At 48.9% G+C, this 16,176-nt stretch overlaps 1 protein-coding gene and 1 long non-coding RNA gene across 4 annotated transcripts in view; one reads left to right on the top strand and one right to left on the bottom strand.

Annotated features, from left to right (window-relative positions):
- The window catches only part of LOC103551372 (uncharacterized), a 73,664-nt gene that overhangs the window by 49,459 nt on the left and 8,029 nt on the right, over nt 1-16,176 (top strand). Inside the window, exons 2-3 of one of the 2 annotated variants that reach the window (XR_011526838.1) lie at nt 7,987-8,157; nt 8,934-9,181. This is a non-coding gene — a long non-coding RNA (uncharacterized lncRNA). The remainder of the gene's footprint in view (nt 1-7,986; nt 8,158-8,933; nt 9,182-16,176) is intronic. The other variant, XR_544993.2, reaches the window with a different exon arrangement.
- C15H3orf20 (chromosome 15 C3orf20 homolog) overlaps nt 1,770-16,176 on the bottom strand; it is a 90,108-nt gene continuing 75,701 nt past the window's right edge. For both annotated transcript variants that reach the window (XM_070574644.1, XM_070574645.1), the window contains 2 exons: nt 2,649-2,783; nt 1,770-2,002 (listed from right to left, as the gene is read on the bottom strand). In XM_070574644.1, coding sequence (XP_070430745.1) covers nt 1,909-2,002; nt 2,649-2,783 — 229 coding nt within the window. In that variant the 3' untranslated portion in view covers nt 1,770-1,908. The remainder of the gene's footprint in view (nt 2,003-2,648; nt 2,784-16,176) is intronic.

Here is a 16,176-nt window from a genome sequence, read left to right as displayed (position 1 = left end):
TGGTTAAGTTCGCGCGCTCCGCTGCAGGCGGCCCAGTGTTTCGTCAGTTCGAATCCTGGGTGCGGACATGGCACTGCTCATCAGACCACGCTGAGGCAGCGTCCCACATGCCACAACTAGAAGGACCCACAACGAAGAATACACAACTATGTACTGGGGGGCTTTGGGGAGAAAAAGGAAAAAATAAAATCTTTAAAAAAAAAAAAAAAAAAAAAAAAAAAAAAAGAAGATGTGGTATATATACACAATGGACTACCACTCAGCCATAAAAAAAAGATGAAATCTTGCCATTTGCGACAGCATAGATGGACCTTGAAGATATTATGCTAAGCCAAATAAGTCAGATGGAGAAAGTCAAATACCATATGATTTCACTCATACGTGGAAGACAAAACAAGAACAAAAAACAAACACATAGATATGGAGAACAGATTGGTGGTTTCCAGAGGGGAAGGGAGTAGGGGGAGGGCAAAAGGGGTAAAGGGGCACATGTGTGTGGTGATGGATGGTAATTAGTCTTTGGGTGGTGAACACGATGTAATCTTCACAGAAACAGAAATATAATGATGTACACCTGAAATTTATATGATGTAATAAACCAATGTTACCTCAACTGAAATAATTAATTAATTAAAAATAAATTGAAAAATGAAATTACTTGTAATAGAAATCTTTTGTATTATCAAGTGAACAAAAATATCACCCTGCGGTATGGATGTAAAAACAAAGCCTTTGAATGATACAAATAATAAAAATTAAGCCTCAAAAAATTCAGATTAAGAAAACATCTTACAAAGGGAGCACAGCGGTTAAGTGTGACATGCATCCCGGAACGCGGCCCATAGACTGGGGCCTGAAGTCTCTCCCGGGCTTGGAGCACAAGGCCAACCTTTGACCTTCGGCGGTCCTCCCCCTGCTCCTGAGAAGTGGCTCTCTGGAGCTGGCACTCAGCCAAGCAGGCCCAGGGCTGGTGTGACGTCCAGCCGGCCCTCTCAGGGGCCGGCGGGGAGAACTCAGCACAGCAGATGCTGGGACGGATGCTTGAGGCCTGTGGGCTCCAGGAAGGGATGTCTAATCCGCCAAAGGGCTCTGAGGCTGGGCTAAATGGGGATGTGAGCACAAGGAGCACGTGGCCACAGGGGTTCTGGTTTTTCGGGCGCCACCAAAGGGCCCCGGGGTATAGCCTGTTGCTGCCTTTTCCATCCTACTCCATGCCCCTCTCCCTCTCATTCCACCTGTCTCTTATTCTCCCTACCCCTTTCCCTGTCCTCCCTCCCCACCCTCCCCTCCCCTTCCTTTCCCCCTCCCCTCATGCCTCCTCCCCCCAGCACCCCCTTCCCTCCCACCCTTCCTTCTTCTCCCTCTCCCCTCTCCTCCCACTCTCTCCCTTCTCATCATCTTTCTCTCCCTCCCTCTGTCTCTTTTCCCACCTGCTCCACCTTTCTGTCTCTCTCCCCTCTTTTGTCTCTCTCCTTATTTTCCACCTGGGCCGGAATCTGAGCCCTTCCTGCACTCGCCTCAACCCCCGCCCACAGTGAAGGGTAGCAGGGCACAGTTTAGTCCATCTGAAACCTCCCCAGGGCTAAGAGATCATTTGGCTTGCCCCGTGGGAGACTTTCATTTCCTTGGGAGTGGATGATTCTCGGGCTGACTTAACTGGTCACAGAGGAAGCTCCAGGTCAGAGCAAGTTTCCAGGCTGGCCTAGAACAGGGCTGTTGGGGGGCCTCTGGCCTTGTAAGAGCCAGCCTACCCGATGGCCTCACCCAGATGCTGGAGCACGCTTGTTTATTACGCAGGGGCTTGGAGAACGGGGGTGGGAGCTGTGGAGGCAGGACCGGGGTGGCCCTGGGTGGGTGTGGGAGGAGCCGTGTCCAGGCCTAGCGCTCTGGGTGGCCGTGGGGGCGGCATCACTTCTTGGAGGTCGGTTTCTTCCCGTTGGTTATCTTGCTGCCTCTCCTGGTTTTGCTGGGAGGATGCAGATCCACTTCAGTCTGCTGAATTCTAAAAATCAAAAGAGAGAGAAGCAAATGCTGGGAAATGGGTGGAGAAGGCTGGTCTGGAGCCCCGGCCTGGCCTGGGGAGGTGGGCGTGGCCCTCTACCTTGCACATTTGAGACCTCTGGGTGTTGCTTTGGCCTGGGGGTCCCAGCAGCACCTGTGGCCTTTCTAGGTGCTCACAGTTTGCATTTCTATCTTGATGAGAAATGTGTGATTTTCTTGCTCTTGCAGAACACAGGATTTGCTTCCCAGTGGCCTTGGCCAAGCCTGTGGACTTTCGATAGGTCTAGGAAGTTTCTCGCAGGGAGCCAGGGGGCAGTCTTCACCCTTCTCAGACTGATGCATCTGGGTTGTGGGGTTTCGCTCCAAAGTCCTCAAAGGCCTCAATCTCCAGCCCCCAGACCACTGCCAGCAGTTCCAGGGAGCAGCCTTCATGCCCCACTGGACACTGTGCTGATAAACAGGCCAGACCTCAGGGACTGCTGGAGATGGCCCATGCCCGGGGATGGGGTTGGGAAGTGGCATGCCCAAGGCCACTTAACCCCGAGAGGCCTCTACGGCCTGTGGTGGAGCCAGGGGCCCTGCTGGGAGCCACACCCATTCTGCCGCCCATAGGAGGGCCCCTCAGCCCTGGCAGGGTGGCCACCTACTTCTGCTCAGCTTCAGAAGACGACTCCTCCACCTTGTCACTTATGGCCAACGAGGAGAAGCTTCCTTGGATGTCTTCTGACCTTACTCTCTTGACCGAGTCAGGGTCTTCCGGGCTCCAGATGGAGGCTGGGCTGCTGTAGGGAGGCAGGGCAGGGAGGGCAGTGCTCAGCGAGGAACAGCCGGAGGGCCCAGAGCCGGGCGGCCCAGGCAAGCAGCCCCCGCCTGGCACGGCCCCTTCAATGTTCCAGCTCCTAGAAAGAAAGGGGCCCAGGTGCTTCTCCCCTCGAGGGGGTCAAGGGAGAACGTGATCCCCTGGGGACCCAGAGACTCACTGGCGGTTGGCTTCCCTGGCTTCTGTTTAAGGCTGGAATTGCCCTGATTGTGTGTCAGCGACACCTGTCCACCCAGCACTGACCGCCAGAAAGGCCTGTAGTGGGGCGGGAGGCTCCACAAAGCAAGCAAAGGAGAGAGGACAGGAAGCCAAGGAAATAAGTCATCGTGTATGGGGTTATGGGTTGACTGTGTCCCCCCAAATTCACATGGAGTCCTAACCCCAGCACCCCAGAAGGCATCCTTACTCGGAAATAGGGTCATTGCAGATGTAATGAGTTAAGATGTGGTCATACCAGAGTGGGGTGGGCCTCCACTCCGACGCACCAGATGGCCTGACACAAATGGGGAGATGTGGACAGAGACATGCGCGCAGAGCGACAGCATGTGAGGACAGGGACAGTCTGCCATAGCCAAGGGACAGGTCCTTCCCTAGCACGCTCAGGGGGAGCATGACCTGCCCACACCTTGATCTCAGACTTCTGGCCTCCCAAACCAAGAGACAATGAATTTCTCTTCAGGCCACTCAGTGTGTGGAACGTTGTGACAGCCGTCCTGGGACCTAACGAACACATGTGGTCACTCCCCACCTTTGCACCAACCCCAAGGCCCTGCAGCCGGGCACTGTTCTCACACGCCTTCCAGGCTATTGATGGCGTTGAGCATCACAGCAGCCCCGGGAGGCAGGCAGCTCAGGGGCCTTCGTCCCCATTTTACCGACAAGGACAGAGAGGAGAGCGGGCTTGCCGAAGGGACAGGACTGGCCCTTTCATTGATTGTCTCTTGGAATTTATCAAGCCCCTGCTATGTGACTTGCTTAAGGAAAGGGCATTTAAGAGACAAGTGTTGCGGGGGGAGGGGGGGGGGCCTCTTCCATCATTGGAGGGCCCTAGAAAAATTAAAAGTGGAGAAATACCAAAACGGGGGTCACAGATCTGGGTACATTCCCAGTGTTTACATTTAGCAAACTAATGCCCCCCTCCATGCCTCACTCTACCGCCCCACCCCACCCCACCCCCAGGGAGCACACACATGAAGTCCAAGTGGCCCCTTGCAACATGGCACTGGAGATGGGGCAAAGGCCTACGTGCGGGCCCTTGAGAAGTCGGGTCCCTGGTGGTCTGTGGAGGAATGTGGGCTGAGACCAGGGGTGCTGGCCTCCATGCCTGCTAGTCCCAGAGGGCAGGGTAGGGCTGCAGGGGCAGGGCCGGGCTGATGGGCTCCTGCTGGGCCGCTGCCTGGGTGACGGGAGGAGGTCCCCGGGCTCTCTGAGTACATAGAGTGCTTGGGAAGTGCAGGGGAAAAGCCCAGAAGGAAGAATGAACCCCTAAACCTCTCCATCATTCATTCATTTGTTCCACAAGTATTTGCTGAGCACCTACCCCCAAGCTGGGCTCATAGCCAGCCCCGCGGTCCCTCCCACCCTGAAGCGGCCCCTCCAGGGTGCTGGCCTCCTCCGTGGCCTCCCCGTGTCCAGCCTCACCCGCACAGCGTCCACGCTGCTGCCTGAGGGCTTGTCCTCCCTGATCTGGCCTTGTCTCTCCCACTTAACACCAGTCTGTAGCTCTCCAACTTCTGCAGGGTGAGCCCCCACTCCCTAGAGTGATGCCCAGCTCAAGGCCCATGAGAATCTGGCCCGAAACTACCGGTACGTTTTTCTAACAGCCCCCCTTGGCAGCCCCCCTAAATCCACAGCTCTCCTGCTCCCTGGTCCACACAGAGCTCCACACCCTTGCCCACACTAGCCCTGCCAGGAGTGCCTTACCCCTCCTCTTCTGCTGGGCCTTCTACTCATCCCTCAAGGCTAGGCTCCCATGTCACCACCTCTAGGAAGCCCTCCCTGAACTCTCGAAGGAGTGGTTTCCTCCATTGTTTATCACGGTGCACGGTTTGCAGCTCTGAGTCTGCCTCCAGTCACCTGAGCAGAGGACTTGATCTTAGCAACCTGGCATGGCTCTTGGGAGGTATGAGTGAGTGAATGAATGAATGAACCAAATGACATCAGGGGAACGTGAGTGACCAGGCCAGTGGGGCCACATGGCCATCCTGCTGGGATGACAGGCGCACTCCTGTTCCTGCCAACAGTACTGATCTAGAGATGAATGCCAAGACCATCCTTGGTCAGGGATAAGTAGAAAAGGCCACCTGGAGGTTTGCTTGAGGCCAGCCCCTCCAGTCAATTCAAAAACCTTGGTACTCCCCTCAGTGATAAGGAAAACATCAGCAAGGGCTGGCCCTTATCAGACCACCTCTCCCTAGCGTCAAGGCCAGCCCCTGTTTCAGAGCTGTTGGCCCACTTCCCGAAGGTAACTTCTCCCCACTCAGCTCATTCAGGGCACACAACAGCATACACAGCACCGGTCACTACAAAGTCAGCTCCCAGTGCGTCAGCTCTTACAGCTTTTGATTCTCTCAACTCACTCCTCTGAGCATGGTCTTGAGAGAATGCTGTGCCCATCCCACAGGGAGAAAACCGAGGTCCAAAGAGGGTGAATGACACATCTAAAGTCACGGCTGTGGCACCCTGCCCCTCCAGGGCACATCTCTGCCCTCGCTGGCTCCCTGCACGAGGCGTTCAGAGCCTAGGTCAGCTTCTTTGTAGGAGGCCCACCTCCTGGACCCCACATTGACCAGCCGCTGGGCCTGGAGCCCACAGCCTCACTGTCTTCTCCCCGCCACCCTGTGCCGGCCCCAGGCAGGGCCCCAGGGGCAGCACCTGAAGGCAGGTCCAGGTGGCGGGGCACTGACAGCAGGGTGAGTCTGTGCTCTGTGGCCCCGAGGTGAGGACCAGGCTGCCTCTCCCTGTCCCCTTTGAGCCCCAGATGGACAGGGGTGGGTCTCTTGAGACTTCCTGTGCTTGGAGAACTGCAGTGAGCAGGGAGGGAGAGCTGTGGTGATGCTGAGGGCTCCCCTTGGCCCCCACCAACCTGCCCCTGCCCCCAGGGCCCGGCATTTTTTAGGAACTCAAAGCACAGCTAAACCGAGAAATAATGTCAAGCCACGTGGGACACAGGGGAAGGACCCTGGTGAAAGCTGCTGACAGCAGGATACGGATGAGAGAGTCGGGGGACGGGGACGGGCATCGCTAGGTGCCCCCAGCAGCACACCGAGCTTCTTGACGTGGCCAGGAGGGTCTCGCTGCTCTCTCTGCCTGGCCAGCCTTTCTCTGTCACTCCTCCCCTGCGTCACACCCTGCCCTGTTGGTGCCCCCACTGCAGCACAGCTTGCCTCTGCTCACAGGCACAGGTCGCAGGGCCTGCGAATCGCCGTGACCTCTCTTGGCCACAGTGAGGACTCCCCGAGCCAACGAGGGCGGCAGAGAAGAGCAGCAGCCTAACGTTCAGGCGGATGCAGCCCAGACTCACGAGGGGCCACCTCCTCAAGACGCAGCCCCATGTGTGCTCTGGTTGTCCTTCCGGCTGGCTGTAGCCCACTCTGCCCAGGAGCTTTCTGCACTGCTCCGGCCTGCGGAGCCCCTCCTTGGTCAGGGCTCCCTCCGTGCCCTCCATCTGCGGGCCCAGAGGCTTGGCTGGGTGAGGACGAGCCCTGTGCACCTCTGTGCATATGTGCCACTGCTTGACCCCAGCCCAGAGCCGCAGAATGTCAGAGAGAACCCAAGACGGCAAGGGGGGCCGAGCCAGCATGGATCAGTGCCAAGCACAGGGCTGCCCCCAGGGGTGGGAGGGCCACTGTCTGCTGAGTGAAGGAAGGCAGGGAAGGAGGTGCAGGGTGGGTAGGGGGCAGTGGGGGTCCAAGCCTCCCACAGCTCTGGTCTCTAGGCCAGTCCTGGCTCCCGGTTTACCCAGCCAGGAGCCTTCACTGGGCCTCACCTTGGTGCAGCCCCCTCAGCCCAGTCCCAGGGGTCAAAGATGAGGACCATGGAAGCTCCCCCTTCTGGAGGCCACCCCACCCCATAGGCTCCCTCTCCTCACCCACCCCGTGCAGCCTGGCTGGCTGGGCCTCACGCACGAGGAAGGAGCTGCTCCGCGGAGCACTCAGGAAGCCTTCTGTGGGGAGGGCCACTGTGGACAGACTGTGAGGGACAGACGTGGACAGGCTGGTAGAGCAGGGGGACATGTTCTGGTGGCCAGAGTGAGCCTGGGACCTGGTGCCACCAGAGCAAGGAGGTTGAGCTTTGGAGAGCAACCAGCCCTTGCCCAGCAGCTCACTAGCCAAGGAGACAGCCCTTCCCTCCCCCTCAGCTGCAAGCGCCCGCAGAGCATCCCCTCCTAGCTGTTTAAAAACCTGTGGTTAAAAGCACATAATGTAAAATTTATCATCTTAACCATATTTAAGTGTCCAGTTCAGCGGCATTAAATACATTCACATTGCTGTGCAATCATCACCACCATCCATCTCCAGAACTTTTTCATCTTCCCAAACTGAAACTCTGTATCCATTAAACACCAAGCCCTCATCTTCTTCCGGCCCCAGGCACCCCCCCCGTTCTACTTTCTGTCTCTAGGAATGTGACTATCCAGGGACCTCATATAAGTGGAATCGTGTCGTATTTGTCTTTTTGTGACTAGCTAATTTCACTAGCTTACTGTCCTCAAGGTTCATCCATGTTGTAGTATGTGTTAGAATTTCCTTCCTTTTTCTTTATCCCTTCACCCCTCAATGGACGCTTGGGTTGCTTCCACTTCTTGGCTACTGTGAATAATGCTGCTATGAACATGGGTGTACAAATATTCCTTTGAGACCCTGATTTCAATTCTTTTGGGTATGTACCCAGAAGTGGAATTCCTGGATCATACGATAATTCCATGTTTAAGTTTTTGAGGAAGCGCCACACTGTTTCCACAGTGGCTGCACCATTTTACGTTCCCACCAGCACTGCACAAGCATTCCAACGTCTCCATAACCACTCTAACGGCTGCTACTTATTGTTTTGGGGTTTTTTTTGATAGCAGCCATCCTAACGGGGATGAGGTGCTATCTCACTGTGGTTTTGACTTGCATTTCTCTAATGATTAGTGCCCTTCACTCTTTCACATCAATTTCTAGGTCTTTGGATCAGTGAAGGTGAAGCAGGTCGAGGTCCTGTTCACCTCCAAACCACCAATGCTGAGTGTGAAGCTGGACATGTGGCAGCTGCTCCAAAATTGATGGAGCGGCATGACTTTCAGGCTGAAAGAGGAGGCTGCTTCTGGAGTGAGGGGTCTCCCATCATTAGAGGTATGTGAGGGGCAGTCGCGTAACCACGGCAGCCAGTTATCAGTGGACACTCTGTCAACCAGCCCTTCCTCATTCTGACCTGACCTCTGCCTCCCTGGGATAAAGTCAGCCCTAGGTCATCATTCAGCAAACATTTCCCAAGCGGCCTCCTATGTTCTGGGCCCTGAGATGAGTGGAGGATGCAAACAGAGGGGAGGTGGGACGTCTAGGGTATGTGACACAGGACACCCCGCCCTCTGGGCTGGTATGGCTTAATACATGCAGAGAGACCTGCAGCCCTTCCCATCCCACTGCCTGCTCCTCAGGGCAGGGCTGTCCCCAGGCAGCCCCAGCTCCTCGGGCCTGTGTGAGTCTGGGGCCCTCGTATTGGTCTCATAGTCTCCCCTAGTTGTCCTTGGCCTGGCCCTACCCTTTTGCTCTGTTTGTCACAACCAGTCTACTCACTAGGCAGGAGCCCACCCCAACCTCGCTGGGGCTCAGGAGGAGCGCTGCCTCCCTGGGGAGCTGAGCTCCGCTGCTGGCTAAGGATAGACCTGGGGCCTCTTCCCACCCACAGCTCTTGCTTCTCCATGGTGGCTTCACAGACCCCAAGCCCAGACTGAGGACTGTCTCTGTGGCTGGTTCCTCTTAGGAAAGAGAAGGTCAAAGAGTCCCCAGGCCAGTGACCAGGGCAGCCTTTCTGGATCTGGCTCCCAGCTCTGCCCACCTCCCAGCGTTTACTCTGCTGACCTGTCTCTTCTCCTCTCAACTCCCTACCTCTAATCCTCCCACTACAGCTGTACAAAACCCAGCAGATTCAAAGTCTTCTCTGCAGGATGGTGTCAAGATGGCGGCGTAGGTGGACTCTGAACTCACCTTCTCCCATAGATGCAACCTACTCTTGGAATGATTACCCCTAAGAGAGGACTGAAAACTGGATACAGGGAACCCCAACAATGAGACAGTGTTGACTGAGGTGGAAAAAGCAGAAGTTCCTTTCTGGAGAGAAAAAAGCCACCTTTGACCAGCCAGGAGCAACCCTAAGGTATGAAACCTTCCCTGGAGGAGTGGGGGATCTGAGCAGGGGAGCATTACCACAATAAGCAGCTTTTAGACTCCCAACTGAGATAGGTGTCAAAATACCTCGCTTTGCTGGCTGTTAACTACAGTGGGGAATACCCCCAGGAAAGCTATCAGACATAAGGGGAAAAAAAGCCTGTTCTTAAAGGACACACACACAAATTCACCTGTTTCAGAAAGCAACCTAAAATCACCATGAAGAAAGGTGCACAGTCCTTTGGTGAAAAGAGACTCACCTGATAGGCTCTGAGTGCATCTTGATGAGAGGTGAGACCTCTCCAGGGACTGAGACATTGGTGGCAGCCATTACTGTGATGTGGTACAGGTATGCTGACATAGGTGCTGGCAGATGACATTGGAGATCTTCCCCTGGCCTGTTACACAGGGTCTGCCCCTCCCACTAGAGGACCTATTTAATCCAGCTCAGTCAGGGCAGGCAGCCCACCTACCAGACCAGCCCTACCCAACAGCAAGCCTTTGGGCAACTTGTGGGCCTGCATAAGTGGGGTGCCTGGAACCTCTGCAGCCAGGTGAGTGAGTCCACCTCTGCAGGGCAGGACATGCATGAGGGGTGGGCCTGCAGCAGTGGAGTATGTGGGGCCTCTGAAGTGGGGTGACTGGGTCCACTTCAGTGGGTCAGGGCATGTGCATGGGGCAGGACTGTGTTGATGGAGTATGTGGCCCTGCAGGTGGTGGGGCTTGTCAGCTACAGCAGACTTGTGCTTCTCAAACAGCCACATAAGGGATCAGCTCAACCCTCCAAAGCCTGAAACAATTGGGTGCTCCCATGCCTAGGGGTAGCCCCACTCAGCTGCAACCCTGAGAGAGCCAACAACAGCCTTGCAGGCCAGAGGCCTACAGCAAGTGTAAGTGCCAGCCATGCTGGGAGCCTACTCATTTAACAGAAAAACTACAACAGGAATGGGCTATTGGACTCTGCAGCCAACTGTGCTGGGGCTCCCCATGCCTGATAAAGTGACTGAAGTGTCCCTAGCAGCCACACACAGCTGAGCATTCAACCAGCTGGCCAGGTGGACAGCCTAGCCTCCATGGACACCTGCAGTAAGAGCAACTCTGCCACAACAGAAGGACACATGTAGCCCACAGGGGGACACTCCTAGAACATTTGGAACTGGTGACGAGAGGGAAGCACACTGCTGGGCCTCATAAGGCATCTCTTACGTAAGACCACCTCTCCAAGATCAGGAGACATAGCTGATCTACCTAAAACAGAGATATAAGCACAGAGAAAGAAGTAAAATGAGGACACAAAGGAATGTGTTCCAAGTAAGGGAACAGGACAAAAGCCCAGAAAAAGAACTAAATGAAACAGAAGTAAACAATCTACCTGACAAAGAGTTCAAACAAAAAGTCATAAGGATGCTCAGTGATCTTGGGAGAAGAAGGGATGAACTCAGAGAGAACCTCAACAAAGAGTTGGAAAATATCAAAAAGAACCAGCAGCAATGAAGAACACAGTACTGGATATGAAAAATTCACTACAGGGACTCAACAGCAGAGTAGATGACACAGAAGAACAGACCAGCCAGCTGGATGAAAGACTGGAGAAATCACCCAAGCTGAACAGAAAAAAGAATTAAAAAGAACAAGGACAGTCTAAGGGACCTCTGGGACAATGTCAAATGCAATAATATCTGTATTATACGTATCCCAGAAGGAGAAGAGAGAGACAAAGGGGCAGAGAATCTATTTCAAGAAATGATAGCTGAAAACTTTCCTAACATAAGGAAGGAAACAGACATCCAGGTACAGGAAGCACAGAGAGCACTAAACAAGGTAAACCCAAAGAGGCCCACACCAAGACACATTGTAATTAAAACATCAAGAATTAAGATAAAGAGAAAATCCTAAAAGCTACAAGAGAAAGGCAACAAGTTACATACAAAGGAAACCCCATAAGGCTATCAGCTGACTTCTCAGCAGAAACATTACAGGCTAGAAGGGAGTGGCACAATATATTTAAAGTGTTGAAAGGAAAAAAACCTACAGCCAAGAATACTCTACCTGGCAAGGTTATCATTCAGAATGGAAGGAGAGATAAAGAGTTTCCCAGACAGGCAACAACTAAAGGAGTTTATCACCAAGAAACAAGCTTTACAAGAAATGGTAAAGGGATTTATTTAAGTGGAAAAGAGATTACATATAAGAATAAGAAAATCATCCAAAAAGACCCCAAAATCACTGGTAAAGGTAAATATACGGTAAAGGTAGTAGATCAACCATCTGTGAAGCTAATATGACGGTAAGAAGACAAAAGTACTGGGACCGGCCCCATGGCCCAGTGGTTAAGTTCGCATGCTCCACTTTGGCGGCCCAGGGTTTCGCTGGTTCAAATCCTGGGCACAGACATGGCGCCACTCATCAAGCCATGTGGAGGCGGCATCCCACATGCCACAACTAGGACCCACAACTAAAAATACACAACTATGTACTGGGGAGCTTTGGGGAGAAAAAAGGAAAAATAAAATCTTTAAAAAAAAAAAGACAAAAGCACTAAAATTATTTGTTTCCAAGATAAGAGGGTAATGGATACACACACACAAAAAAAGAGGTTAGATATGATATCAAAAACATAAAATGTGGGAGGAGGGGAATAAAAGAGTAGAGCTTTTAGCAAGAGGTCAAACTAAAGAGCCCATCGACTTAATACAGATTGCTATATATATGGAGGTTATTGTATATGAACCTCATGGTAATCACAAACCAGAAGCCCATAATAAATACACAAAAAATTAAGAGAAAGGAACCCAAACATAACACTAAAGAAAGCCATAAAACCACAAGGGAAGAGAGCAAGAGAAGAAGAAAGGAACAGAGAAAAACTACTAAAACACCCAGAAAAAGTAACAAAATGGCAATAAGTACATAATTATCAATAGCTACTTTAAATCTCAATGGACTAAATGCTGCAATCAAAAGGCAGAGGGTGGCTGATTGAATAAAAAAACAAGATTCATATGTATGCTGCATACAAGAGACACACTTCAGACCTAAAGACACAATTGGAAGTGAAATGATGGAAAAAGATACTCCATGCAAATGACAATGAAAAGAACACGGGGTTGCAATACTTATGTAAGACACAAGAGGCTTTAAAACAAAAACTGTAACAAGAGACAAAGAAGGGCACTACATAATGATAAAAGGAATAATCCAACAAGAGGATATAACACTTGTAAATATCTATGCACCCAACATAGGAGCACCTAAATATACAAAGCAATTATTAACACACAAAAAGGGAGAAATAGTAACACAATAAAAGTAGGGGACTTTAACACTCCACTTACATCAATGGATAGGCCATCCAAACAGAAGAGCAATAAGGAAACACTGGTCTTAAATGACTTATTAGACAAGTTAGACTTAGTAGATATATACTGTACATTCATTCTTTCCAAATGCACATGGAACATTATCCAGGATAGATCACATATTAGGCCACAAAACAAGTCTCAATAAATTTAAGAAGACTGAAATAATACCAAGCATCTTTTCTGACCACAATGCTATAAAACTAGAAATCAACTAAAGGAAGAAAATCAGAAAAGCTGCAAATAGGTGGAGTTTCAACAAAATGCTACTGAACAATGATTGGGTCAATGAAGAAATCAAAGGAGAAATCAAAAAGTACCTGGAGACAAATGAAAATGAAAATACAACATGCCAAAATTTATGGGATACAGTAAAAGCAGTTCTACGAGGGAAGTTTACAGCAATACAGGCCTACCTCAACAAGAAAAATCTCAGATAAACAATCTAACAGTGAACCTAAATGAATTGGAAAAAGAAGAACAAACAAAGCCCAAAATCAGTAGAAGGAAGGAAATAATAAAAATCAGAGCAGAAATAGATGAAATAGAGACTAAAAAAAACCAGAAAAAATCAATGAAACTAAGAGCTAGCTCTTTGAAAAGAGAAACAAAATTGACAAGTCTTTAGCTAGACTCACCAAGAAAAAAGGAGGAAGGCTCAAATAAAATCAGAAATGAAAGAGGAGAAATTACAGTGGACACCTCAGAAATACAAAGGATTATAAGATAACACTACAAAAAGCTATACGTCAACAAATTGGATAACCTAGAAGAAATGGATAAATTCTTAGAATTATACAGCCTTCCAAAACTGAATCAAGAAGAAATAGACAGGGCCAGCCTGGTGGCACAGCAGTTAAGTTTGCATGTTCTGCTTTGGCAGCCCGGGGTTTGCCGGTTTGGATCCCGGGTGTGGACCTACGCACTGCTCAGTAAGCCATGCTGTGGCAGGTGCCCCACATATAAAGTAGAGGAAAATGGACACAGATGTTAGCCCAGGGTCAGTCTTCCTCAGCAAAAAGAGGAGGACTGGTGGCAGATGTTAGCTCAGGGCTAACCTTCCTGAAAAGAAAAAAAGGAAGAAATAGTTTGAATAGATTGATCACCAGTAAAGAGACCAAAGCAGTAATCAAAACTTCTCAAAAATAAAAGTCCAGGACCAGATGGCTTCCCTGGTGAATTCTACCAAACATTCAAAGAAGACTCAATACCTATCCTTCTCAAACTCTTCCAAAAGACTGAAGAGGAGGGCAAGCTTCCTAACTCATTCTATGAAGCCAACATTACCCTGATACCAAAACGAGACAAGGACAACACACACAAAAAAGAAATTTATAGGTCAATATCACTGATGAAGATCGATGCAAAAATCCTCAACAAAATACTAGCAAATCGAATACAACAATCCATTAAAAAGATCACACACCATGATCAAGTGGGATTTATTCTAGGGATGCAGGGATGGTTCAACATCCGCAAATCTATCAACATAATACACCACATTAACAAAAAGAAGAATAAAAATCACATGATAATCTCAATAGATGCAGAGAAAGCATTTGACAAGATACAGCATCCATTTATGATAAAAACCTTGAATAAAACAGGTATGGAAGGAAAGTAGCTCAACATAATAAAAGCCATATATGACAAACCCAGAGCTAATATCATTCTCAATGGAGAAAAACTGAAAGCTATCCCTCTAAGAACAGGAACCAGACAAGGATGCCCACTGTCACCACTCTTACTTAACATAGTATTGGAAGTCCTAGCCAGAGCAATCAGGCAAGAAAAAGAAATAAAAGGGACCTAAATTGGAAAATAAGAAGTGAAGCTGTCACTATTTGCAGATGACACGATTTTGTATACAGAAAACCCTAAGGAATCCACCAAAAAACTTTTAGAAATAATAAATGAACACGATAAAGTTGCAGGATACAAAATCAACATACAAAAATCAATTGCATTTCTATACACTAACAACAAAGTAGCAGAAAGAGAAATTAAGAATACAATCTCATTTACGACTGCAACAAAAAGAATAAAACACCTAGGAATAAACTTAACGAAAGATGTAAAATACCAGTACACTGAAAACTATAAAACACTGTCAAAAGAAATAGGAGAAAACACAAAGAAATAGAAAGATATTCCATGCTCTTGGATTGGAAGAATTAACATAGTTAAAATGTTTACACTTCCTAAAGCAATTTACAGATTCAATGCAATCCCTATCAAAGTTTCAACAACATTTTTCACAGAAATAGAACAAACAATTCTAAAATTTATATGGAACAACGAAAGACCCCGAATAGTCAAAGGAAGCCTGAGAAAAAAGAACAAAGCCGGAGGCATCACAATCCCTGATTTCAACATATACTACAAAGCTTCAGTAAGCAAAACAGCATGGTACTGGCACAAAAACAGACACACAGATCAGTGGAACAGAATCAAGAGCCCAGAAATAAACCCACACATCTATGGACAGCTAGTTTTCAACAAGAGAGCCAAGAACATACAATGGAGAAAGGAGAGTCTCTTCAATAAACGGTGCTGGGAAAACTGGACAGCCACATGCAAAAGAACGAAAGTAGACCATTATCTTACACCATGCACAAAAATTAACTCAAAATGGATTAAAGACTTGCATGTAAGACCTAAAACCATGAAACTTCTAGAAGAAAACACAGGCAGTGCGCTCTTCGACATCGGTCTTAGCAGAATATTTTCAAGTACCATGTCTGACTGGGCAAGAGAAACAATAGAAAAAATAAACAATGGACTACATCAAACTAAAAAGCTTCTGCACAGCAAAGGAAACCATCAACAAAACAAAAAGACAACTTAACAATTTGGAGAAGATACTTGCAAACTATATATCTGATAATGGGTTAATATTCAAAATATATAAAGAACTCATACATCTCAACAACAACAAAACTAACAACCCAATTAAAAAATGGGCCAAAGATCTAAACAGACATTTCTCCAAAGAAGATATATAGATGGACAACAGGCACACGAAAAGATGTTCAACATCGCTAATTATCAGGGAAACGCAAATCAAAACCACAATGAGATCACCTCATACCTGTCAGAATGGCTATAATGAACAAGATAGGAAATAACAAGTGTTGGAGAGGATGTGTAGAAAAGAGAATTCTCATACACTAATGGTAGGAGTGAAGCCACTATGGAAAACAGTATGGAGATTCCTCAAAATATTAAGAAAAGAACTACCATATGATCCAGCTATTCCACTGCTGTGTAGTTATTCAAAGAACATGAAAATACGAATGCATAAAGATATATGAACCCCTATGTTCATTGCAGCATTATTCACGATAGTCAAGACTTGAAGCAACCAAGGTGCCCACCAAGGGATGAATGGATCAAGAAGATGTGGTCTAGATACACAATGGAATACTACTCAGCCATAAGAAATGATGAAATCCAGCCATTTGCAACAACATGGATGGACCTTGAGGGTATTATGCTAAGCAAAATAAGTCAGAGGGAGAAAGTCAAATACCTTATGATCTCACTCATAAATGGAAGATAAAAACAACAACAAACAACACATAGAGACAGAGACTGGATTCGTGGTTACCAGAGGGGAAGCGGG

The sequence above is a fragment of the Equus przewalskii genome, chromosome 15, assembly GCF_037783145.1.
Source record: "Equus przewalskii isolate Varuska chromosome 15, EquPr2, whole genome shotgun sequence".
NCBI lineage: Eukaryota > Metazoa > Chordata > Mammalia > Perissodactyla > Equidae > Equus > Equus przewalskii.
This window is presented reverse-complemented; position numbering and strand designations above follow the sequence as displayed.